Below are 25,020 nucleotides of genomic sequence, written 5' to 3'. Positions count from 1 at the left end.
GAGTGCCTCTAGAGAATTAAAAGCACTTTCTGACAACTAAAAGCGTTTCTGACTGTGTTTGGAATGAAAGTTTAGAAGCGCTTTGTGATGTTATATGCTTCTTTAGGAAGCACTCCCAAGTGCTTTTCAGGAAGTAGTTGGATTTTTTTAAAATGAAAATTCAAGCTTTTTAATCATAAAAGTACTTTTGTTTATCAATACATTTTTGCAACAAATTTTCTATAAAGCATTTGGATTTTTTATTATATGAAAATTCAAGATTTTTATCATAAAGACGCTTTTGTTTATCAATAAGTTTTTGCAACAAATTTTCTATTTCCTACAACCACCATTATTCCAATACTCTGGTTAATTTGGGATTGCTTATCTAAAAAGCACCTATGTTTGTAAGTACTTTTAGGAAATGAGCTTTTATTATAAAAAAAAACTTGAAATTAAGGTAAGAAAAAGAGTGCTTGCTTCTTGGAAAAGCACATAACATGTGCTTCTCTAGAAAATATTTCTATAATTCGTAAGCACTGTCAAATTTTTCTATCAAACACTGTCAAAAATACTTTTAATTGTTAAAAATCTTTTTCAGCTCTTCTAGAAGCACTCCCAAACTAACCACTCATATATGGTAATTTTTGAGTGCGATAACTCCCCTCACAAGCATAACATGCGTAGCTAGTTCTGGATGAAAAATTAAAGTGGGACCCAAATGGGTGTTGTAATACATCAATCGTCAACTGATATTTGCTGTCCTAAGCATCCAATGCTCACGTATATTTTATACTCTTTATCTTAGGGACAGAGGGGCAATTCTGTCCAAGAAAGTCAGTTTCATTCAATTTTAATCTAATTTGCTGGGAAATTTGGACGCCAAAAATTGACGCCCTTGTCATTTTTACATTTCAAAATCCGCCATGAAAGTACCTCCTTCAAATTTCTCTGCAGAACCCTAACAAAAGCCCACCCACAACCACAACCGCAACCTTCCATGCTCAACCTCCACAACCACACTGTCTTCCCACTCAAACCCATTTCATTTCTCTTGAAAAAATGGGCTCTCTCATCCCAATTCTAGACCTCAATAACCTCCCAGAATCAACCGCAGGCTCAACCCCAACCAACACCACCACCATCGCCATGAAAGTCCCGAAAATCGAACCCAAGCTCGAACCTTTCGACGAGCCACTCGATACCCAACTGCCCCAAGAACCCTTCGTTCCCACTCCTACCCCCAACTCTTTCGCTAATTCCCAATTGACCCCTTTCTCCGACCCCAACCACACCCCTCTATCTGAATCCTCCACCGTACCCTCAGACCAAGACAATGTGTACTCGGAGTTCCATCGGATTTCCGAGCTTTTCCGAACAGCTTTTGCAAAAGGGCTCCAGCGTTTCGGTGACGTCGACGTTTTGGACCCGGATTCGCGAGCAATTGTCCCAGTTTCTCAAGAACAACAGCTCCAAGAGGTTGTCGTTGCGCGAAGAAAATACCCCCAGCGGTCCTCTGAGCTTGTCCGGGTCACCGATCTCAACGTTGAGGACCAGCGCTACTTCCGAGACGTAGTGCGAAAAACCCGAATGCTATACGATTCGATTCGCATTCTGTCAGTGGCGGAAGAGGAGAAGAGGGCCCCGGGGCTCGGGAGACGAGCCCGAGGCGATTTGCGAGCCGCTTCGGTGCTCAGGGATCGTGGGTTGTGGCTCAATCGCGACAAAAGGATTGTTGGTTCGATTCCTGGGGTCTATGTTGGCGATATCTTCTTTTTTCGGATGGAGTTGTGTGTGGTTGGATTACATGGTCAAGTCCAAGCTGGGATTGACTATCTTCCGGCGAGCCAGAGCTCGAACCATGAGCCAATTGCAACCAGCATTATCGTTTCCGGTGGCTATGAAGATGATGAGGATGCGGGTGATGTGATTATCTACACTGGTCATGGAGGGCAGGACAAGTTTAATAGGCAATGTGCTCATCAGAAGCTGGAAGGTGGGAATTTGGCATTGGAGAGAAGCATGCATTATGGGATTGAAGTGAGAGTTATCAGAGGGATCAAATGTCAAGGCAGTGTTTCAAGTAAGCTTTATGTCTATGATGGCTTGTATAGAATTTTTGATTGTTGGTTTGATGTGGGCAAGTCTGGCTTTGGTGTTTATAAGTATAAGATTTTGAGAATGGAAGGGCAAGGGGAGATGGGTAGCGCTGTCCTTAAGTTTGCCGAGAGTCTTAGGACTAGGCCCTTGTCTGTGAGGCAGTCGGGTTATCTTAGTTTGGATATTTCTAATAAGAAGGAGAATGTTCCAGTTTTCCTTTTCAATGACATCGATTCTGACCAGGATCCCTTGTACTATGATTATCTTGTGACAACTGTGTTTCCAACGCAAGTATTTCATCAGTCCGGGCAGGGGACTGGGTGCGATTGTGTTGACAGTTGTTCTGGTAATTGCTTTTGTGCTATGAAAAATGGAGGCGAGTTTGCTTATGATCAGAATGGGTTTCTATTAAGAGGCAAGCCTGTGGTTTTTGAATGTGGGACCTTCTGCCGTTGCCCCCCCCACTGTCAGAATCGTGTCACACAAAAAGGGTTGAGAAATAGACTGGAAGTGTTTAGATCAAGGGAAACAGGTTGGGGAGTTAGGTCCTTGGACTTGATACATGCTGGTGCCTTTATATGTGAGTACACAGGTGTTATTCTCACTAGAGAAATGGCTCAGATTTTTGCAATGAATGGTGATAGCTTGGTTTATCCACATCGGTTTTCTGATAGATGGACAGAGTGGGGAGATTTATCTCAGATATATCCTGATTATGTACGTCCATCTTATCCTTCAATCCCACCATTGGATTTTGCAATGGATGTATCGAAAATGAGAAATGTTGCTTGTTACATGAGCCACAGTTCCACTCCAAATGTGCTGGTGCAATTTGTACTGTATGATCACAATAATCTAATGTTTCCTCATATTATGCTATTCGCAATGGAGAACATCCCTCCCCTGAGAGAGCTGAGCCTTGACTATGGGGTGGCTGATGAATGGACGGGGAAACTTGCTATCTGTAACTAAATAATTTTGATGGCGTGATGCTTTTTGGATCATGCAGACGGTTACCGGAATATGAGTACTGAGGTAAATCCAAATTCTTTCTCAGGCAATGTATTTATTTATTTTGGTTTTGTGTTGCATCAGATCAGCTTGCCTTGTTTCCCTTCTAATTGCTGAGAATCTTAAGCAGTGAGTTTCTCTTTTCTTGTGATCTGCTGTAGCTCTAGTTCAAACTTCAATGCCACCTTAGCACCAATTTATAGCCTGCTAGGTGTGTGATTCCTTGTGCAATGATGTACTCTAGTAATCATATGGTGAAGCATATCCGGAGGAAGGGGCCTTTAAGATTCTCTGTGATGGAGGTGATTTGTCTTGTTACAGATAGTAGCTGGTCATGCTAATCTATGTACTTAGGATTCACCTTTTCCATTTGTGCCTCTTTGGATCAAGACTGTTTCATTCATTTCCATTGTCGGTACTATCATGGTGCATGATGCTTCCTATAGATTATAATCATGGAATTTTATTGTTAAGTTTTATAATTTTCTAAGATTGTATGTTCGTCTAAAGATAAATGATTGAGGGATAAAAGTTGCTCAATCTCTTTATCTGTTTCATGGTTGTGTCTTGTACGTGTCTGGAGTTGTACTTTTAAATTTGTTGCATTAGAAATAGGTGTTTGGATTGCTGTTGTTAATCTAGTTATTTGCTATGAGATATAGAGGATATCATAGTCACCTGCAGCGAGAAAATAAAAGTAATAAGGAGTAAAGGGGGGCATGAATGCTGTTTAAAATCAGCAATTAGAATAGTTTGTCACCTCACAATTTGTTTGACTCCTGCAATATGACACCGAGTATCCAGAAATTTTCCATTTCTGTTCATGACCCCTAAGGGAAAAAAAATAAAAAATTCAATACCTCTTGCAATGGAAAGAGATTTGACCCCTTGACCTAGCCTAATCCTGACCCATCACCCAACCCTCTCTCCCAATATTGCTCTACGTCAATAAGTTTCAGATAGAACTTTTGTTCAATTTACATAATGATTTCTTAACATTGAGCAGGGGTGGGCCTGTGTTAGTTTTCGCTATTCTGGGGTTGTATGTTTATGTGAGCAGGGGAACATTGAAAGATTTTTTTAATAGTGGAGCATAGTAGCCAGTTGCCAATAAATAGAATTTTTTTGGTTACACTTGTACAATTTTAAATTTGAACTTCCTACATGATTTCTCATTCTACAACAAAAGTATTTGCTTTTCAGTCCTGAAAAATGATACTCCCTGTTGTATGTTCAAACACATTAAAACAAAAATCCAACCCTCTAAATTATATATATTTTTTCAGCATGAAATAAAAATGATGCTATTTTAAATTTTTTTTTTCCTTGTTAGGGGTATAACTATTTAGTGCTTCTAGCAGGAGCGATTTTGTCATAGAGTCATATGCCCCATTGCTTGTAATTGGAGTCATCCTTTGGGTCTGCATGCCATTATATTACTAATGAGCGCAGCTAGAACAATATAGAGCATGCGTCATATTTGCACCTTTGGGTTCTGAAACAGTCTGTGTTTGTATTTGAGATATGCCAGTTATAGGAATAGTTGTTATTTGAAGCAGTTATAGGAGTAACCTTTAAAGACGATGCTTTTGTTGGCAAAAGCTACAACTACGTAATTATGATCTCTTTATTTTATTTTATTTAAAACAAAATGTATAGAAAAATTAATACTTACTATTGATGAAAGGGAAGTACAATCAAAGTCCACAAAATATATGACCCTTTACTTACCATACAGAGAAACTTATAGCACAATAACCGCCAACCCACCCAACCCAACAAAAATAATGGGTCCTACCAAACTTCAACCAAAATAAGACACTGCAGTTCCCAATCCCTTAAAAGGAGAAAGAACGGGTAGTCTCTAAATGCAGATGAAACTGAAGCCCAAAGTGAGGCTTAATGTCTAGCCTTGTCGCACATACTTTTAATCTATTATCCAGCGACTAGGAGAAAGACGGTATTTGATTTGTTTAGTGTTTCTAGTATTTCTTCAAGGGGACTTTAGTACAGGGAATGTTAAAGAGATTTGTGTGGAATAGATACGTGAAAGTCAAATGAAGCGAAAATGTAGTGATCTACCTATGGAGTGTGGTTGACTATAATAAAAGGCAATAATTTGAGTTACTGCAGTAAATATGAGACACCCCAATTTTATATTTTTTCCCTAGGAAAAATTCCTGGAATTGATTGATGGGAAAGTAATGTAAAGACAAAGTATTACCCTGATTTCACTTCAACTGACGCATTCATTAATCACCAAAGTAAATAGATTAGAAGTATTAGAAGCATTAGATTATGAGTAGATAACAAAGTAAGTTTTACCTATGGAACTAGTTCTTGTGTTTTAAAGAAAAAACTGCAAGGCAAATATGCAAAGTTTTTTTGCAGGACCTGTTTTATACCTATGGTATACAGCATAGTTGTTGTGTGTATGGGGTGTTTGGAGGTAATTTACTTAAATTGTACAAAATAAATGCTAGGGCTACAACTAAATGTCAACTTACTATCGTGTATGTTGATTTGGGAAAGGATACGCCCAAAAAATAAGTTGTGTGAATCTTTGGCAAATATTTTTGGCAGCTACGAATGGACCAATTAATATTCAGTTTCTTTCATGAATGCTATATGCTAATTTAATGTATGTGTTTGTAAATAAAAGGAACTTCTTTAAAAAGGTGTCCACATTTTAAGAAACGTGTGGACTTCTTCTGTTTGGGTGACCCTGCAATTAATGTTTAATGATTCAAACCGCCCATTTCTTACAATATTTGTTCAATGGATCATCCTTGGAAAAAGTTTGGCAAATAGGGAACCATTTTAGTCATCAAAGTATGATCAAATAAGTTAACGAGCACAATGTTTCCGATAAGATTGAAATGATGACCATGATAATCAAATGACTAACAATTTCTGATTTGTGTAATATTTTGCAGAGACAAAATTGGTAGGTTTTCTTTCATCATATACTAGTTGAACATATAATTCTTTCCTCATTGAAGTTCTTGGTAGGTTCTCTGTACATGAAAGTGAAAACACATTTGTTCTCTATTTCTTGCCGTTATCATATCAACTAGATAAAAAAATACATTTGTTCTCTGCACTGACTCTATGGCTTCAGACAACATCTTGTCATCTTAATTGCTTAACCAAAATATTCAAACCATTTTTTAAAGGCTTGTTTTTTATCTTTCAGGTATGGTAGAAAATAAGGAATCCATGTTGGAATCATGTTTCTGTGTGACAAAGTCACTACTAGTAAAATTAAATTCTGTAAAAGTTCATTGCAAATTGACTAGAATAAGCAATAATTTATTTTCAAATTGAAATTCATGTTTTTTATTAAAGGTGTATTTCTTTCCTTTGTTTTCTTTAAAACCAATTCATTTTTTAGGTTTGTAAAACTAGAAATTCGTTTTACTTCTGCAAGTGAAGATTCAAAATGCATTTTAAGATAACATTCAGTTGGCCACTTTGCAGAAAGTGCCCAATGTATTCAAGCTCTGCCAGGCTGTATTACCACAAACCTGTTTCATGCACTTGCCTGCACATGTGAAAACACACACGCCACACGTGAGTGCACATAACTTGTTCCAGGTGTATATTTCTATTAAAATTTTAAGTTGGTTCATTAACTATAGCTAAAGCGAGCGAGTCATGAAAATCTTTGCATTTAGAAAAGGGAAGTTTTAAAGTAAATTGAATAAAGGAAGCAGCTTGCTTCCCCAGGGGGAGTATGATGAGCCTCTATTGTTTATTTCTGCAGTTGTATATTATTTGCTTTATATAATTTCGACCAAAAGTTTGCAAATGGAAAGGCAATTCTCACTGGCCAAAAGTATGATGCACTAAATATTCTATCATCCAGTTATTAGTTCCCTGTTCTTTATAATCGGAATTCAGTTCATTAGATTTCTGTATATGATTCATAGTGCAGACTTTGAAAGCTTACTCAGCCTTTCACTGTTGTGATCTGAAGCCATTAGTAGGTCATCTGGTCAATATTATTTTCTGTTTCATTGTATGTAGGTGTGCACATGGAAAAAGATTGTGAAACTCTGGTTATCAGACTATGATTGGATATGTTTGGTTATTGTTGCAATTGCATTTATAATATTAGATAACCAATAATCATTCTAATCATTCTAGCTCACAAATTTTGTTATCTTATTTTGCAGATGGCATTCGGACTACATAGCTCTGTAGTTTTCTTAGATGGCTTCTGAATTCTGTGGTCCATGAATTTTTCCTCAAAAGTAGATGCTGAAAATGTAAATTTTGCTATCAGATTATCCAAAAGCATTGACTTGGCTCATGTACATGTCAAATTGAAGTCACGAGGTGTAGAAAAAAAAAAAAAGAAATGGGAAAATGAACTGGAATTGAGAACTCGCTGACCGAGCCACAAATGCTGCTGTGATGATTTGCTCTGACATTTTAGGCATTTTTCTGTTTCCTGGACTAAGTCTTCATACATGCAATTCCACTGCAAGTTGCAGTCTGCAACTGATGGTAGTTGCCATTAGGTTTGTTAAGCTTGTAAGCACAACTGTAGTAATCTTCTGTACTTGTAGCTTTGTATATATAATGATCCAAATGGCTAAAGTTTGTACAGGAATTGTATAATTAGTGCTTCCACATATGTTTGAATAGAGTCCATTTGTTTGGTGCCTTGGATAATTCATTTGTAGTGGATGATGATGATTAAGGGTTTCCGGTAACTTAAAATCAAGGATAAACTACTGCACTCCTGAATGATCTCTACTTTAATATAACTGGCATGTGTGAGAAAATTCTGGGCCATTGTGGTGCCTAAAACTTCCATGCTCAGGGATCATTTGTTCAAAGAACTTTTATATGACTATGGAACTTGCTGCTTCCATGAACAAGACATACGTTTCATTTGGAGTCTCTTCTCATCTTGCACTTTCCGGCAAAGCTTGTTGACTATGAAGTTGAAGGACGAAAAATGACAATTTTGCACACCTCATGGACCATTTGTGATAAAAAAGCCTTAAATTAATAATCCAATTTTACATTTCAATAGAAAAGTAATAGCAATGTTTGTTAAACCTAAGACCTGATGAATATTGATTTTAGACAAATCGACCAGGCTAGAGAGAGGTGCTGAAACTAACTCTGATTGTTTCCTACTTAAAGGAAAACGATGATTTAAGCAAAATGATAAACTAAGAGGGTGAGAAAAGCAAGTTACCCAACAGCAAATAAACAAAGCATTAACTTTAACATTACTCCAACTGAGACAGGCCAAGGAACATATTACATATTCGTGTATTGTGCAGAGAGCTTTTGAGTACTGCATCTGCACAAGAATGGCTATGATTGCCAAGTACAATTTTTCTTTTGGTAAGATTTTGTGTGGTCATATATAAACCTTTTTTGTTATATAATCAAAGTTGTAATATACACATTTGCAGACAACTCGGTCTCTGAATTCCGGTATAATGTGAGCAATAATTTGTGAAGGGCATGGCTCATGCTTGAGATGCGAGTGTTCCATTTTTTTCTAGTTCACGTAGTCTTGCTCTCTCCATCTTCCTTTTACGCCATTCTTCCAAGGCTGCAGGACATTATGCAAATTGCTAAAATCTAGTTCATAATAAATAAATAAAAAATAGCATCTAAACAAGTAATAGGAACTCAAAACCTTGCTATTTCCGGACCTCAAATAGAGGTCACAGCTAGTGAAAATATGGGAAGCAAATGCATAAAAAGGCTAAATGTATCTTTCTTGCATGTACTAATACTAGAAGTTGGAAAAATAATTTGACAAAAATTTTCATGAAACTCCACATTCATTTTGTAGGCTACTTAATTCACACAAGAAACAAGAAATGATGAATCCATCTGCTCTAGCATCAATTGAGTGAAGAATGTTTGATGAGTTCTCTGAAAGATTAAGGTTAACATCTAACTTAAAATGCGAGCAATTATCTGATTTCATGAAGAACAAGTAACTGACACAGTCGCACAAGTAGCAGGCAGCATGCTTCTAGACAAACACATGATAGACACATCTAAGGTCAGATTCAGAACGGTTCACAATATCATCAATTGTTTTTACGTAGAGAGGAATATGCAATATCACATCAAAAAAATACCATCATGGAAAGGTGAGTATTATGAGGGATTCCGTAACCAGAGAGTTCCATTTCATAAACCTCCTCCTGATAAAGATATAATTCACCCAAAAACATTTCTGTTTTGGGTTCCCAGAGAGACTGAGATGCTTATAATGCAGACACAGGGATAGAGAACGCACATATCCAATTTAAAGCATGAGCTGGAAACACAAATGCTCTAAAGGCCAGTACTAGAATACAGCTTCCAGCAGGAAGAGTCATTATATGATCCCAAAAGGGAAAAACAGCTGTTTGACAAAAAAAGCAGATATGTAGAGGAAAAATGACAGATTTTCACCTTTGAAGCTGGTAGCATCATTAACAGAATGCAGATCTTTCAATCTTTTAGAAAGGTCACCTGCAACGTTTTGCTTTGTGTCTTTCTCTTTAACTGTTTCTGGTTTTGCATATACTTCTTGTTGGATTTCCTTCACCTGAAGATGGAAGAAAATTTAATGAAAATCAAATTGTACCAAACCATGAACTTTTACAAGGTTAACTATTGAAAAATTCCAAAAGTAAAAAGTTACAAATAACTCAAAATGGAAAGTGCATATTCAAATCAGAGAAGCAAGCAGTTTAAAACGAGATGGGTTCGGCTTTTACATGGGGCACTCACCACTTCATTTAAACTAGCAATAGAAGGAATTTTTTACTAGAATTATAACACTGATGCCATACTTACTCTTTTTATCAGTTCCAAGGGTCTCATAGCAAGACGAATTTCTTCAGATTCTCGAACATACCTAAGTGTGGCTGCAGTTGGAAGTATAAACAGTCTGTTCCAGTCAATCTGAATGTTCAATGCTCATAAAGTAATGCATATATACAGGGAAGATTAAAGAACCCAATTAAAGTCAAGAATATATCAAAACAAAGCATATGATATATCCCACATGAAGAACAGAAACCTTTCACAGTTTCATGATTCGCGTACATTTAACTTATTATAATGAATGCATCAAAGTTTAACAATCACCATGTTTTCTTAAATGAAAACTGCAGTCCTGGTATTGTAATGCCTCATTGAAGAAATGTCTTAACAATCCCCATGTTGGACCATTTTTCCATTAGAATTAACTCATTATTACCATCAAGGTAAATCCCATGCATTTAGAGTCAGATGAATCTTGTCCAAACATGTTCTCAGCTTCTGCTGATCCTCCAGTCCTAAACTTAGGGTCACAGAAGCAAAGAAAAACTTAGAAAGAAAACCTGCAATGAGTAAGACGTCAGTCCTAAACTAGGGCCATATTAATTTTGAGTCCAAAAGCTTATCTGCCTTCCAGTTGTATGAATCCAAGAGAGCTTAATTGATTTTGAGTTGAATACTGAGCTCTATTGAGTCCTTTTGACAGCCAGTTACGAGACTTGATTGGTGAAAACCACGTGGACAAATCCCACAGCATGATAGAATGGTAAAGTAATATGGTCCTATTAGCCAAGTGGTACCTCTCCTCTTTTGATAAGGGGAAGTTCGTAGGTTGAGCTTTTGACGAATTAGGTAGTTGAACGAGAAAGGATCTGGAAGGTTTAGGGAAAGGGACTACTTAAGTATATTTAAATAACTTATGATCCATGGAAGCCAAGACAAGCACATGAATATGAAGCTAAAGATAATACTATATGAATATGACGCTAAAGATAATACTATAGATGAGAGCTAAATGCATCATATGAAATATATTTTGAGTAATTTACAAAATTTCTCTAACCAAAAGTTAATCTCAGGGTAACCAAACAAGAGATAGCAAACAAATCCAAGGTTTCACTAATCTAAACAGGGTATTAATTCTTCTCCAAGAAAAACTTAAAAATGGAATGAGATTATGTGGTTCTGAATTTCAGTTCCACAATAAAATTTCACGGCTGTTCAATAATCCCCATTTGGGGTTTGGAAAATTAAGTGCATGGAACTAAAGTCACAGAATTAATGGGTTTGAAATATCAGCTAGCAAATATCATATTTTACTTATTGATTTAACTTTTGAAATTGAAGCTGGTCCAAGTCCAAACTAGGAAGAAAACCTCATAAAGTTAACATTTAAGGGTTCAATCAACTATATTCAAATCCCAAAACCCAATTCTAAGGAGGACTTCCTAGTTAATTTAGAAAAGATGATAAATTCTGATTTTGAATTAAATAGAAGCCCTCAATCACAAAACTTTTAAGCCTAAAAATCCTAATTTAAAAGCATATGCTTAAACCTTCCAACATCAGCATCCTCATATGTCTAGTTTTTGTTCCAGTCACTTATCTACCATAAAGCTGTGCAACAGGATCATAATACCATTAAACCCCACATTAACCTTCCAAATTCCCCTACCCAAACGAAATGGGTCTCCAATCCAATCAACAAGAAGAAGAAAATAATGGGTCGGCAAGAAAAACCCACAACTCTTCATTAATCTAATCCCCCAAATTTTTTTTAAAAGTCAGGAAATTTAGATGATGGGTCAGCATGCTTCGCAAAGATACAGAATACCCATGTGACAACTTGTTCTTCATTTGCAGAAACATCAGAGCTCCTTCACGACAAACGAAAAATAAGACCGAGAGAAAGAGAGAAAGAGACCTGAATTGAGGTGAGAGGTGGACAATTTGGAGCGAGAAGAAGCAGAGGAGAGAAAGCCCTGAAGCAATAGAAGAGCTGTTATCACGTTCAGCAAACACATCATTATGGTCGCGCTCCTGAACGATAATCTTGGCCTCCATGATTGCTGTCCCTCCATTGCTTTCTTCTTCTTCTTGTGGTTGTTTCGGTAATAATTTTGCTATTGTAGCAGTGAGCTTGGTATAAATTAGCAGCAAATAAGGACTGATCCCAACCCCGTCGTCCCCGGCATAATTACGACTCCAATCGTCCCCGGCATAATTACGACTCCAAACGTGTCTTTTACACCTTTCACTTTCACTTGAGTTCTGCTCTCAAGTCAACATGCTCTAAATTTTAATGGTCCAATTTACAGGTTAGGTGCTACTGCCACTAAAAAATAAAAAATGTAAACAAAATCAAGAATTTTATATAATTTTCTTAATATTATTTTTTTTTAAGAAGTAATTTCATTAAAATGTAGACAAATTTAGTATTTATAAGTAGACAAGTTAATATAGTTCCAACTTATGACGCAACGCAATGGACATGTCTTAACAAAAGATTAATGGGCACGTCCTAATCAAAGATTAAGTCAACCCAATCTAGGTCCAATTTTTTTTTAATACAAGTTGAGCTTTTGTTTTTTTTGAAGGGTTGTTTTTAATTTAGTTTTTTTAAATCCTAATGTAAATTCAAAATATTTAACGCAAGTTGAATTTCTTAAACTTATCCAAAATTTAACTCAAAATTTTCTCCTAATATATATATATTTTTTGTCAATAAGGTATAATTCAATTGGTTCAGCTTTTCCACCAATGGTTTGTACAAAAATTAAAAATTCCTTTTTTTTTTTTCTTTGTCAACAAAGAAAGGAGATTTAGATTTGGGAGCTCTTAAAACATGAAGAGGAGAAATACCAATAAACTTAGAACTATCTTTTTTCCAACTTAAATACAAAGTTTCCCTAATATAAACCGAATTTGGCCTAAAACTTTCATTTAGATTAAAACACATATAAAGTTTGGTAAAGGCCAAAATTTAAAAAAAAAAAAAAAAATTTGGATTGAAAAATTAATTTAAGGTGAGTTGGAGCAAGTCCGTTATGTATGTATACACTTTTCTGCGTACTATGAAGAAAAAGTTGATAATGATATATTCTCTTCCAAAAAGCCAAAAAAATGGGAATTTTACACTTAATAATTGGAATTTGACATGCAAAAACAAAACAATAAAAATAAAAATAAAAATAAAGAAAAAAACGTGAGCGGCAGGATTCGAACCTGCGCGGGCAGAGCCCACATGATTTCTAGTCATGCCCGATAACCACTCCGGCACGCTCACTTTTCTGATGCCCAGGGTCTCAATTTGCACGTTTTGTTGAGTGAGCAGATTTAATATGCGCACACAACCCATACGCGCAAGATAGAAAATCTGTGGGGTTCTGAGGTCCAGTGACTGCCTGGGATAGAAAATCTATCGGCTATTGGATTTAGAGCCAAAGTTTTGTTTTTAATTAACTGCCATAGCTTAAGCGTTGCATGGATGTCTCATGGTAGGCTAAGCCTGTCTTTGGTTCTCTTCTCTAGTCTCCTGCTCGCCAGCTTAAGCAGAGTGTAAGAGGGTAACATCAACCTTCTTTTCAGCTTTGCCTTCATAGCCGAAACAGCGAACCTTAACTTCTGGAAGCACACACACAGGTGAGTTTTTTTCGATTTTCTTATTTCATTCAGTGCTTTTTGTAATGTAATGTAATCCAATGAATACCGTTTTGCATTTTTGTTGTGTTTTTGGGTGGGCGAATTGTGAAATGCCCACCTGTTGTTCGACGACTTGTTTCAGTTGGCAATGGTGCCTTTTGGGTGAAATAGGAAATGGGTTTTGTGCTTCTGTTTGTATATTGAGAGATTAAATTCGATTATGATGTGCTTTGATAGTATTATACTGTTTTAATTTAACAGGTGAATGATATAGTTAGGATTTATGCCTGAAAATGTCACCTTATATTCAATTGTAGCTGTTTTAATCAATTTGGATTCTTTTTTTCCAACTAACCGGTGCATTGCTTAATGCTTTCGTAGATAGCCCCTGCATTATTGGATTAAGAAGATGGCTTCCACAATTTTTAGAAGCCTTCATTCCCACCCTTTTTTATTTCATCCAACTGCATTAATTAGAAGAAAAGATGTCATTTTGTATTGCACAATGAGAAGCGCACAAACCCAGACAGTAACACAAGAAAAGGTCAAGCCACAAGTGAAAGTTTCGCCACATAGTACCCAGAGGAAAGCACTCGAGAAAGCCTCAAAGGACTATGAAGCAGTCATAGGTATCGAAACCCATGTCCAGCTCAACACTCTTACCAAGGCCTTCTGTAGTTGTCCTTATAATTATGGCTCTCCTCCAAACACCAGCGTCTGCCCCATTTGTATGGGTCTGCCTGGAGCTTTACCAGTTTTGAACTTGAAGGTCATTGAGTCTGCAGTGAAAGTGGGACTTGCACTCAATTGCAAATTGTCATTGAACTCAAAGTTTGATAGGAAACAATACTTTTACCCAGACCTTCCGAAGGGATACCAAATATCACAGTTTGACGTTCCAATTGCAACCAGTGGTTACATTGACTTGGATCTTCCGTTAGAGTTTGGTGGTGGGCATAGGAAGTTTGGCATTACAAGAGTTCACATGGAAGAGGATGCAGGGAAGCTGCTTCATTCAGAAGGTGGAAGTTACTCGCAGGAAAGTACCTTTCTCTTGTGCTTACCATCAACATTGTTCTACTTCTTATAAGTTATAAAAGAGTGAACTACATTCAGGTTCTCTGTGCCGTTTTATGGTTTCTTCTATTTTTGGTTTTACTATTTAAAGGCTCAATCAGATTTAGTATGGTCTTATGATTTGTGTGTAAATTCAGTTTTGTAAGTACATTGAATTTACAATGGAGTGGAGTGAGTAAATTTTACTTCTCATAAGTTATAAAAGATTATCAGCGGCTGAGGTTATTCCCTATCACCTTTCTTAGACTCCTAGATACTGTTTGTTTCTGTTCTGCAGGTTGATTTAAATAGAGCAGGGGTGCCCTTGCTTGAGATTGTTTCTGAACCTGATATGAGAAATGGTATTGAAGCTGCAGAATATGCTGCAGAGTTACAGAGGTTGGTTCGGTATCTGGGAGTGAGTAATGGCAATATGCAAGAAGGTTCACTTCGTTGTGATGTTAATATTTCAGTTCGACCAATTGGGCAATTACAGTTTGGGACGAAGGTAAGTAACTTTTATTTACTTACACATTTGTTGTGTTGTTAGCAACTAGAAATCGAGTATAAAGAGAAATTCTTCTAAAACAGAGTAAAGAACAAAGACCTGAGGGGTCATTAAGGAAAGCACTGGATAACTAGATGTGAGTAAAATTGTGAAAATAAAAAAAGAAAGCAATGAATAGAAAACTAAGGATGACATAAATCTATGATCCTTACATGTGAACTTAGTCATTTATTAGTTGTTGGAGTTGTTGATGTTTGTGATGATCATTGCAATATTATGTTTGTTACAACCACTGCAATATCATGTTAAATTAGATTGTTAATTTTCAGACAATGTTATTTTTATCGTTGGCTTTTGGTGGTGTTTTCTCAGAAAGCAAGCATTTTGTACTTGACCAAGATCTCACCTGAATGACACTATAAGATATAGAAACATGTATTCTTGTATTCAAAGAAATGCACTATAAAAGTGGTTATATTAAGCCTCTGTATATATTGGAATAAGAAATCCATTTGTTATAGCACATATGCACCCTCTCACCAGTCAACTGTAATGATTGTATCTAGAATACAATTATATATCACTTTTTGAGACTGATTTAATGCTTCCTATATTACATATTGGCAGGTGGAGATAAAAAATTTGAACTCATTTTCATCTGTTAGTAGGGCAATTGATTATGAAATCTCAAGGCAGGTGCTTCTTCATAGTCAAGGCCAGGATAAAGAAATTGTACAGGAAACTCGTCTATGGGAAGAAGGAGCTCAGGTGATTGTACCTTAATCTTCTGGTCGAACAACTGGATATATATGGCTTACATGGTCCCTTGGTGTCTATTTACATGTTCTGTTTACTTTTTTATACCAGAAAACAGTTACAATGAGGAAGAAAGAAGGACTTGCCGATTATCGATATTTCCCAGAACCAGACCTTCCAGGAGTTTTCCTCACTACAGACTATGTTGATGGTATTCGTAATTCTTTGCCTGAACTTCCAGAAACGAAGCGTCGGAGGTATGAAAAGATGGGCCTGAGCATGCAGGATGTTCTTTTCCTTGCAACTGACATGAACGTAAGTCCTCTGCCTGTTTTATTGTCCTCTCCCTAAACCTCTGTTTGGGAATTGCTCGATTGTTCTGGAATTTGGAAGAAAAGGAACGAAACTTAAGTTGAAATTTATGACTGACTTCAACTGTTGTTTGTAGATTTGACATAGTGGCTAAGAAAAAATGGATAAGACAACATTGTCGGATAGTTCCCTATCCCTAGGGATATTTGTTACAGAAATATTCAATGCAAAATAAACTTCCCAAGGTCATGCAACTGAAACTGCATTTCACACAAAGAAATAAAGAATGAAAGGACGAAAGAAAAGTGAGTGTTTGTCTACTTGCAAGATGAATATTGTATATGGCGTTCATGGGATGGGCATCTGTCTTTTCAGTGTCACTCAGTCTCTTACTGTGAGATGTAATCCAGAAGTTTTTAGTGTCTATAAATGTTTCCTTGAAGTTTGTAGTGTTGATATTCAAGTACAACTAGTTGATGTTTTCCTAGATAGTATAATGTTGAATGACCTGAAAGTGGCTCGTTGTTTACCGTCTATCTTAGGTTGCAGAGTTTTTTGATACTACTATTACAAAAGGTGCCGATGTGAAGCTAGCTACCAACTGGATAATGGGCGATATTGCTGCCTATATGAAAAATGAAAAGTTGACCATCAATGAGATTAAACTTACTCCTCAAGAGTTGGCTGAATTAATAGCTTCCATAAAAGATGGGACCATTAGTGGGAAGATAGGAAAAGAGGTACTTGTTGTTTCTTCTTCTGGACTAGTTTTACAATTTTATTCGTTTCTAAGATCAATAGAATTTGCAGATATTGTTTGAGCTTCTAGCCAAGGGTGGTACTGTGAAGGGACTGATAGAAGCAAAAGATTTAGTTCAGGCAAGTTGTTCAGTTTGTTGCCAGACTCTAATAAGATATAATTATTTTCAAATTTTTAGATGTGTAGATGTGATTCTTTCAAATAGTTTGTCTGTCTGCGCGTTTAAACTTTTATGGCAATTATTTCAACAAGATATGCGATGGTCACTAACTTGATCTGATTGACTGTTCCTAAAGTAACATTCTAGATTATTTCCTCTTTTAAACATTGATGGTTTTTTATCTTATTTGAGATGTCCCAAGATGTATAGTTTGAGACGTCAAGAGAGAACTTTTTGTTTCTGAGTATGCCCTATACTTTGTTTGTGTTAAAAGTGAGTGTACAGAATTATTACAATGGTAATAATGGAAATCTAACCTTTTTTTCAAAAAGACAATACAATACTTCCTGCCCCCCTTAAATAGATGATTGACTTTGTTAAATTCTTTACTTAATAAATGTCCAATTAGATAGTAGTTTTGCTAGATGATATTATACAGAGTTTACCAATAAATTAAGGGTTCTCTAATTTCTTTGGTTATAACAGGTAGTAGATCCTGCTGAGATTGAAAAATGGGTAGAAAAGGTGTTGTCCGAGAATCCCAAGCAGCTGGAACAATATCGTGGCGGAAAAACTAAGCTGCAAGGTTATTTTGCTGGCCAGGTAAAATCTTTCAAACTTTAACTGGTATATTTTTTTATCCCCCCTATGCTCCCTTTTCCGTTCATGATTACGCTATTAATAACATAACGTCTTTTAAACTTCAGTGAAATGGTTTTGCATTTTAACCTCATGCAGGTAATGAAACTATCAAAAGGAAAAGCAAATCCAGGGCTCCTAAACAAGATTCTTTTAGAGAAATTGAACGCCAAAAGCTGATAAAGCTGCAGGTTGGTATCTGCAAACAGTTTGTGTATTTCACTGTCGCACACAACTGCTAATGCTGTTGCGTCTCTTGCGCATTCCATTATATATAATATGTAAATATTGTTTGTAACAAGATGACCGGTCACCAATGGCAAACCTCCATTATTCTAGTCAGATGAAATCACTCACAATGGAAGGATTGTGACATTTTGTTGCATGAATTAATCTTGCCTACGGTAGAAGCGTCTCTTGAGTTTGATGTCTTAGTTTGCCAGCTACTTCTGAACCAATAGTCAGCAGCTGCTTGAGATTTTACTTGCCCTATCTGAATTATGGAATCAGGGTTTCTGGAGAGCGTAGAAATGATTGGCTTCTAGTTTTATATATCCTGTTGCTGTTTGATTGCGCTACAAGCTAGAAAGTTGGATTGGATGAATAAATATTGACTTGTAAGCTCACCTTCCCACATATAGATTATTTTCCAGAATTCAAGCTCTTGTTTTGGAGTTCATTTTTCTCTCTATGGTTATGCTTGGTGGGCAAGCATACCATGTTCTGTTAGTCACTCTGCCTATTTTCCAGTAATTTTAATGCTTCAACTATTCATTTATACATTTTGTAATAAGATTCTTGATTGGTGGCATAAGGGTAACTAATTGACAAATTTGCCGCTTTCTAGCTAGTTGAGCTTTTTGGCTGAGCTTGCTGGCTAATGCTTTTCATGCTAGGCATCCAATTATTGTGGTCTAAAAAATCATAGGAAGTTTGGATTTCGATAGGATTGGCAAACAAGAATGAAATTTACATGGTGATGTTACATAGTTTATTTCTATTTTAGGTATGAATATCATGTGTGGCCTATTCATGTGGATTGGATACCATACCAAGTAGTCTCTCAAAGAATGTCTTCACGTAAAAGCATTGGTCTTAATCTGAAAGTTGGTTTACCTTATTGTGTATCCAATTCTATTAAAGAACTTGGGCTTTTCTGACTTGATTTGTAAAATGAGATCAGTTGCATAAAAGAAAGAAGTGTTTCACCTTTAGATAGAACAAAACCAACCACTAATAAATGTTCTAACTATAATCTGATACATGAAAACATAACATGATCATATTCTGCCCTCCTATCTGCCTCTCATCATGGATTAGGAACAATCCAGAAGGGTGGTGGATCAATTTTCCACTTATCAAGCTGATCAAATGGCTTCACAACTTTATTTCCTATGTTGTAAACTCCATTATCATGACCCCCATAACCATCTGTGAAGTAAATTGAGTTTTCTTCCAATTCTGGAAAATCCCTAGTGGACACTGACATCGGTTGATTTCCGCCCAAAAACAAAGCTCGATTGCGCAGGGATGATTCTACTTTCTCCCACTTTTTGGCAGTGATGTTCAACTTGAGGATGCAAAACCGCAGAGTTCTATAGGGACAAATAACAGCAAACCCCTCAGGAAGATCCGTCTGACCAATGACTATGCCCTTATGGTTAACAAAGTTCCCTATCACTCTCCCCACATACAAAATCTCACCCAATGACTCCACCAGATAATTCTGAGTAGAATACTTGTAAATGGAAAAGTCTTGCATTATATCCGCCTTTTCAATCTCCGCAAACGGTTGAGCAAGATCAATGCTTTTGATGGGAAAGGACTTGATGAAGTCCCAGACTTCAACCGAGCCATCCCCAGCCAAAGCAAACAACTGCTCATTGTGAAAAATAACATCACAATATCCTCCATGCACACCATTTAATTCTGTCCGTCTGATTCTGCTGTCCTCCTCCGCATGCTTATAAAATGCAAGTTTTGACGGAAAAAAACTATAAATCACCACAACAGCGAAGTTGTTGTCACGAGTCGGGTCAGAGGAGAGGACAGCCTTGGCAATATGAAACCACATCAGCGGGAGCTGAATTTGACTTAGCGAAAACGGGTGTGAGTTTGCTTTGCTGTTAATGAACAGCCACCCGTGTGATGAACCCACGCAAAGCAGCAGCATGATCATAGTCTTGAAACGCGCTCTTGATGGTGTAAACTTTCTGTTCTTCAAGACTGTAGAAGCAACGAGCTCCACTGGCAGGGTTGTTTTTGTCGTTTTCTTCATAACTACTAGGGAGCATGAGCCATGGAGTACTAGGGGTTCGAGGAGGAGGACATGATGAAGTGGCACAAGATTTTGCAGCGTGATTCCACAAAGAACAAACAGCTCTGAATCGAAGGATGTTGACGAAGGAGAGATTGTTCATGATCAGCTGTAAGAGTTCGGGTTGGAGCTCAGACCAGTTTGCCATCATTGTTTGTTGATCAGTGAATAATGAATGCATGTTTTGATGAAGGGTTTTGCTTTTGTAGAGAGTGAAGGCAAGCAGAGTTTGTATATGTAATGGACTGAAAAGTGTAGCAATCCAGGTTGAGTTAGGAAAACCAATTCAAACTGGTTCAGAGTCATATCCTATATATATTTGGACAAACCAAAACACTCGCCATTCATGGTTATACTAGTAATAACCTTTTTTTTTGACTTGCAACAGCTTTTAGATTTTACCTGCCCCACCTGAAGAAATATGGAATCACGGTTAATCGGGTGCCTGGGGTTTTTGAATCTCTGCTCATATGGATTGAGGTGGAAGAGAACCAACTGATCTATACCCACTGGCATAGTTTGTTTCTATAATTAAGTATGAATCATGTGGTTTGATTGTCTAAAAGCATATCTTCAGGTAAAATAATTGGTCTTAATATTACCTTGAAAGTGGGCTCACCCCTTATTGTGTATCCAATTGTGCTACATTCGTTTAAACTTTTTGAACAAGCTTTCAAATTAAACCGAAAGTGGGTTGAAACCCAAAGATTTCAACCATAAAAGGCAGCTAAAAAAAGGCTTGATGTGCATTTAACTATAAACTAGTACATGAAAATATCATATGCTCATACATACGTGAAAACTATCTACGTTTCACCATGGATTAGGAACAATCCAAAAGGGTGGTGGATCAACTCTCCACTTATTAAACTGATCAAGTACTAGTGTCTTCACAATTTTATTTCCTAGGTTGTAAACTCCAACATCATGACCACCATAATCTTCCACATAATTTATCTCCTCCCAACGATCATCTGTGAAGTAAATTGAGTTTTCTTCTAATTCTGGAAAATCCCGAGTGGATACTGACATCGATTGATTTCCACCCAAAAATAAAGCTCGATTGCGCAACGATGATTCTACTTTCTCCCACTTTTTGGCAGTGATGTTCAATTTGAGAATGTAAAAGTGCAGAGTTCTATAGGGACAGATATAATCACTCTCCTGAGGAAGATCCCCCTCACCAATGTCCTCATGCTTAACAAAGTTCTCAATGATTCTCCCCACAAACAAAATCTCACCCAAAGACTCCACCAAATAAGTCTGATTAGAATGTATGCCCCTTGAAAAGTCCTTCACTATATCCACGTTTCCAATTTCTGTAAATGGCTGACGAAGGTCGATGGTTTTGATGGGAAAGGAGTTGTTGAAGTCCCAGACTTCAACCGAGCCATCCCCAGCCAATGCAAACAACTGCTTATTGTGGAAAATAACATCACAATATTCTCTACGCACATTTAAGACTGTCCATCTGCTGTCCTCCTCCCCATGCTTACAAAATGAAAGTTTTGACGGTAAAGAATCATAAATCACCACAACAGCGAAGTTGTTGTCGCGAGACGGGTTGGAGGAGAGGACAGCCTTGGCAATACTAACACACATCCGTAAACTTTCCAAGGAGAGATCACCGGTCAAGCGAGGAAAGGGCCAAATCAGCGGGAGCTGAATTTGACGTCGCGAAAACGGGTTTAAAAGATGTGGGTTTCCATTGCTGTCCATAATGACCAGCCACCCATGTGATGAACCCACGCACCGAGCCCCATGATCAAAGCCTTGAAACGCGTTCTTGATGGTGTAAACCTTTTGTTCTTCAAGACTGTAGAAGCAACGAGCTGCACTGTCAGGGTTGTTTTGGTCATTTTCTCGACTGCTACTACTAGGGAGCATGAGCCATGGAGTATGAGACGAAGTGGCAGCGTGTTTCCACGAAGAACAAACGGCTTTGAATTGAAGGACGTTGACGAAAGAGAGATTGTTCGTGATCAGCTGTAAGAGTTCGGGCTGGAGCTCAGACCAGTTTGGTGATCTTCTTTTCTTTTTGTGGCGACGGTGGTATACTTTCAGTTTTGCCATCGTTGTGTGTTGATCAAAGAATTATGAATGAATGTTTTGATGATGGAGAGAGAAGGGTTTTGCTTTGTAGAGAGTGAAGGCAAGCAGAGTTTGTATATATAACGGACTTTGAAAGTTGAGCAATCCCGGTTGAGTTAGGAAAACTAATCAAGATTGTTTCAGTCATATATCCTATATAAATTAGGACAAACCAAAGCACTCTCCATTCGTGTAGTAAATTTATTTATTTTAAAGTTGAGATTCTGAAAAATCTTGAGTGCTTAATTGACAAGAATTATTATTATGGTATAATTCAGTCAGTTGAGTTCTTCACCTCTACTCATATGGACTGAGGTTTAAAAATTCTAGACACACCCAATGGATATTTGTGTAAACTCAATTAGTCTTATTAATAGATTCAAGTGAAAGTAAACTTTAGTCTTTTTAATAGATTAATGTGAATATTTGTAAGGTTTTAAAAAAAAAGGTTAAAAACGTGAGCGGCAGGATTCGAACCTGCGCGGGCAGAGCCCACATGATTTCTAGTCATGCCCGATAACCACTCCGGCACGCCCACTTTGACGATTCTAGAGCTCGTTATTTTCTTCCTAATAACATTAATTACAGTCCACCATAACTCTGCGTGGATGATCATGTAGGCTATATCTCATCATCTCAAAGCAGGTTCTTTCTACTCTTCATTATCAGAAAGTTTAATTTAGAATTATTCATTGGTCACACTCATATGAATATTCTTCTTACAACAAGGTATAGAATTAAGGGCCCGTTTGATAATCATTTCAATTTTAGTGTTTAGTTTTTATTTTTTATTTTTTGTGTTATAATATAGAGGAAAATGAGAGGGAGAACGAAAGTGAGGGTGAGATTGAGAGAGAGGATGAGAGAGGAGGATGGAAGGGATAAGTAACAAAAGTGAAAACAATTTCAAATAGATTTTAGGTTTTAAATTTTGTTTTAAATTTTGTTACTCCTCCCTCCCATCTCACTTTCCATTCTCCCTCTTTTTCCTTTATATTATAGCACAAAAAATAAAAACAAAAAACTAAAATTGAAATGGTTATCATTATCAAACGGGCCATAAGGTTCTCTTTTCCATTTTCTTAGTTATAAATAACAACCCTGAGGGAAAATGGGGAAAATGTTAGAAAAGAAATGTAAAAGTGAAGGAGAGAGAGGAGGTAAGATATGTAGAATGAACAGCTATAAAATCTAAATTTAAAAAAAAATATACATATTATATTTAAATTTTATACATTCTGTTTTGTCTTTTACCTTCCTATTTCTTCTCCCCATTTGAATTAATTGGAGAAAATAAAAGAATAAATTAAAAATATATATATCCACGGGCCATAAATATATTTTTTCCCTTCATTTTTCAGGCGGTTTGGTGGTGGTTGTTTGTTTGTATCTTGTTGTTTGAGTCAGTAGTGACAGATGTTTGAAGTCTTTTTTTAGTAAGTGAAAGATATTTCAAGTTTTCTTTTTTAGTAAGTGACATATATTCCAAGTTGTAACACTAAACAATGGATTTGTTCAACTTGATTATGAAAAAAAATCGTTTTTTCAGTTGTTAATTAAATCTAAATGTCTGCCAAGAACAGTAAAAGAACAACGAGGATTATCAAATGTATATGATTCTGTTTGAAACAAAATAAGGAAGGAAGGAAGGAAGAAGAAAAGGTTATGAGTTAGACTTTTAGGTGAAATCTCAACTTGAAACTGTTTCCCTCAAACATCTTTGCTGGCAACTGACCTGGTCCCGAGTATGGTTCTAACAGCCTCCCCTAATAAGAAGCACAAACGAGAAACTTCCTACCCTTAATTGCAAAACCCTAAGGGGTTTGCTGGTCGTTGGGGTTGATGGTGGTGGCGATAACGGTGGGCCATGGAAGGTGGATGTAGACGGAGAGTAATGGTGGTAGCAGATCCAACCCAAGAGTCAGCAGGTGCCGTACAATATGCACTTTCTAAAGCAATTCGTGAGAACGACGAGTTGATCCTCTTCAATGTCGAAAACCCTAACTCGTGGCGAAACACACTAACGACGTTCCTTAAAAGACCTAGCCGCAGTTCAGGCTCAGCCGCCTCGTCCATAGAAGGCAGCTTAGGGCACGCCGACTTTCTTGAAGAAATGAAGAATGCATGCAAACTTGCAAAACCAAAAGTACGCGTGCGCGTAGAGAAGGTGGCGTTGATAGAAGGCAAAGAGAAAGCAAGCATTATTCTAGATCATAGCAAGGCTCTTGGGGTCGATGTCCTAATTATAGGACAACGACGGAGTCTTTCTACTATAATCTTAGGGTGAGTTTGAAGTGCCATCGGAATTTTTTGTTTTAGGTTCAAATAGTGTTGAGCATTACCATCACGTGAATTGTCTTTGGACGAATGTGAGTTAATCTACATGCTACATGAATGTCAACAATTAAACGCATTCAAAGGCTATTAATATGGTGGTAATGCTCACCAAAGATTTTCTTGATAATGTTACTGAGATTTATTGTGGGAAAACAGATTTCAGCTTGAATGATTTGCTTGTATTGTGTACTCTGACAGATACAGGAGGCCTGGAGGGTCCACGCGAGGGACAAAACCAATAGACACAGCGGAGTATTTGATTGATAAAAGCAGCTGCACATGTGTTGGAGTTCAGAAAAAGGGCCAAAATGGAGGCTACCTTCTCAACACAAAGACCCACAAGAACTTCTGGCTTCTGGCGTAGATGCTTCTTTTGCCGTCAGTCTGCTGCATTGGGTTAACATTAAACATGTTTTCTTTTTGTTGGGAAGGCATAAACAGATCAAATCAACAACTTTAGTTCACCGAATCGGTTGACTGCTAGATATGGTGAGCTTGATGATGAGCCTACTTTTGTCGTAGGTTGTATATATGTAACAATGGTGGCTCCTGGAAAC

The 25,020-nt window shown here is 37.1% G+C and overlaps 6 protein-coding genes and 2 non-coding genes across 11 annotated transcripts; 3 read left to right on the top strand and 5 right to left on the bottom strand.

Moving 5' to 3' along the window:
• The first annotated feature begins 766 nt into the window (after positions 1–766).
• LOC117636714 (histone-lysine N-methyltransferase family member SUVH9-like) lies at positions 767–7,791 on the top strand. The gene is made up of 2 exons (XM_034371363.1): positions 767–3,114; positions 7,269–7,791. Exon 1 carries the CDS (start codon positions 1,042–1,044, stop codon positions 3,049–3,051), a length of 2,010 nt encoding a protein of 669 aa, XP_034227254.1. The 5' UTR covers positions 767–1,041; the 3' UTR covers positions 3,052–3,114; positions 7,269–7,791.
• Positions 7,792–8,316: 525 nt separating this feature from the next.
• On the bottom strand, positions 8,317–12,160 carry LOC117616471. The gene is made up of 4 exons (XM_034345798.1): positions 11,810–12,160; positions 9,919–9,989; positions 9,532–9,667; positions 8,317–8,671 (listed from the first exon to the last, which is right to left on the bottom strand). The coding sequence occupies exons 1-4, from the start codon at positions 11,964–11,966 to the stop codon at positions 8,586–8,588; spliced, it is 450 nt and encodes a 149-aa protein (XP_034201689.1). The 5' UTR covers positions 11,967–12,160; the 3' UTR covers positions 8,317–8,585.
• A 929-nt stretch (positions 12,161–13,089) lies between these two features.
• Positions 13,090–13,171, bottom strand: TRNAS-AGA. Its single transcript has one exon. It is a non-coding gene; the product is annotated as a tRNA-Ser (tRNA).
• Positions 13,172–13,253: 82 nt separating this feature from the next.
• On the top strand, positions 13,254–18,568 carry LOC117615694 (glutamyl-tRNA(Gln) amidotransferase subunit B, chloroplastic/mitochondrial). 4 transcript variants are annotated; one of them, XM_034344828.1, is made up of 10 exons: positions 13,254–13,527; positions 13,909–14,566; positions 14,882–15,091; positions 15,719–15,859; positions 15,959–16,162; positions 16,702–16,899; positions 16,970–17,038; positions 17,566–17,682; positions 17,818–17,909; positions 18,229–18,568. In XM_034344828.1, exons 2-9 carry the CDS (start codon positions 13,937–13,939, stop codon positions 17,896–17,898), a joined length of 1,650 nt encoding a protein of 549 aa, XP_034200719.1. In that variant the 5' UTR covers positions 13,254–13,527; positions 13,909–13,936; the 3' UTR covers positions 17,899–17,909; positions 18,229–18,568. The 4 variants fall into 4 exon arrangements, with proteins under 4 accessions (XP_034200719.1, XP_034200718.1, XP_034200717.1 ...); XM_034344827.1 differs by having other exon boundaries at positions 13,913–14,566; positions 17,818–18,568; XM_034344826.1 differs by having other exon boundaries at positions 17,818–18,568.
• Positions 18,569–19,027: 459 nt separating this feature from the next.
• LOC117615833 (putative F-box protein At4g17565) lies at positions 19,028–20,183 on the bottom strand. Its single transcript, XM_034344993.1, has 2 exons — positions 19,860–20,183; positions 19,028–19,771 (listed from the first exon to the last, which is right to left on the bottom strand). The coding sequence occupies exons 1-2, from the start codon at positions 20,181–20,183 to the stop codon at positions 19,028–19,030; spliced, it is 1,068 nt and encodes a 355-aa protein (XP_034200884.1).
• A 665-nt stretch (positions 20,184–20,848) lies between these two features.
• On the bottom strand, positions 20,849–22,108 carry LOC117615825 (F-box protein At2g05970-like). The gene has a single exon (XM_034344985.1). The coding sequence runs from the start codon at positions 22,106–22,108 to the stop codon at positions 20,849–20,851; it is 1,260 nt and encodes a 419-aa protein (XP_034200876.1).
• Positions 22,109–22,582: 474 nt separating this feature from the next.
• TRNAS-AGA lies at positions 22,583–22,664 on the bottom strand. Its single transcript has one exon. It is a non-coding gene; the product is annotated as a tRNA-Ser (tRNA).
• A 1,329-nt stretch (positions 22,665–23,993) lies between these two features.
• Positions 23,994–24,885, top strand: LOC117615818. Its single transcript, XM_034344974.1, has 2 exons — positions 23,994–24,409; positions 24,662–24,885. The coding sequence occupies exons 1-2, from the start codon at positions 23,994–23,996 to the stop codon at positions 24,825–24,827; spliced, it is 582 nt and encodes a 193-aa protein (XP_034200865.1). The 3' UTR covers positions 24,828–24,885.
• Positions 24,886–25,020: the final 135 nt, after the last annotated feature.

The sequence above is a fragment of the Prunus dulcis genome, chromosome 1 (genome assembly GCF_902201215.1).
Source record: "Prunus dulcis chromosome 1, ALMONDv2, whole genome shotgun sequence".
NCBI lineage: Eukaryota > Viridiplantae > Streptophyta > Magnoliopsida > Rosales > Rosaceae > Prunus > Prunus dulcis.
The sequence above is the reverse complement of the archived record's forward strand: the minus strand, read 5'-3'. Positions and strand labels throughout refer to the sequence as shown.

Coding starts and splice junctions, on each gene's coding strand:
- LOC117636714 (XM_034371363.1), top strand. CDS start 1,042: ATGGGCTCTCTCATCCCAATTCTAGACCTCAATAACCTCCCAGAATCA.
- LOC117616471 (XM_034345798.1), bottom strand. CDS start 11,966: ATGGAGGGACAGCAATCATGGAGGCCAAGATTATCGTTCAGGAGCGCG. Junction 9,990..11,809: donor CACCTCTCACCTCAATTCAG/GTCTCTTTCTCT, acceptor TTCCAACTGCAG/CCACACTTAGGTATGTTCGA. Junction 9,668..9,918: donor CCTTGGAACTGATAAAAAGA/GTAAGTATGGCA, acceptor TTCCATCTTCAG/GTGAAGGAAATCCAACAAGA.
- LOC117615694 (XM_034344827.1), top strand. CDS start 13,937: ATGGCTTCCACAATTTTTAGAAGCCTTCATTCCCACCCTTTTTTATTT. Junction 15,860..15,958: donor TATGGGAAGAAGGAGCTCAG/GTGATTGTACCT, acceptor TTTTTATACCAG/AAAACAGTTACAATGAGGAA. Junction 16,900..16,969: donor GTGGGAAGATAGGAAAAGAG/GTACTTGTTGTT, acceptor TAGAATTTGCAG/ATATTGTTTGAGCTTCTAGC.
- LOC117615833 (XM_034344993.1), bottom strand. CDS start 20,183: ATGGCAAACTGGTCTGAGCTCCAACCCGAACTCTTACAGCTGATCATG. Junction 19,772..19,859: donor TGCGTGGGTTCATCACACGG/GTGGCTGTTCAT, acceptor CATATTGCCAAG/GCTGTCCTCTCCTCTGACCC.
- LOC117615825 (XM_034344985.1), bottom strand. CDS start 22,108: ATGGCAAAACTGAAAGTATACCACCGTCGCCACAAAAAGAAAAGAAGA.
- LOC117615818 (XM_034344974.1), top strand. CDS start 23,994: ATGGAAGGTGGATGTAGACGGAGAGTAATGGTGGTAGCAGATCCAACC. Junction 24,410..24,661: donor CTTTCTACTATAATCTTAGG/GTGAGTTTGAAG, acceptor GTACTCTGACAG/ATACAGGAGGCCTGGAGGGT.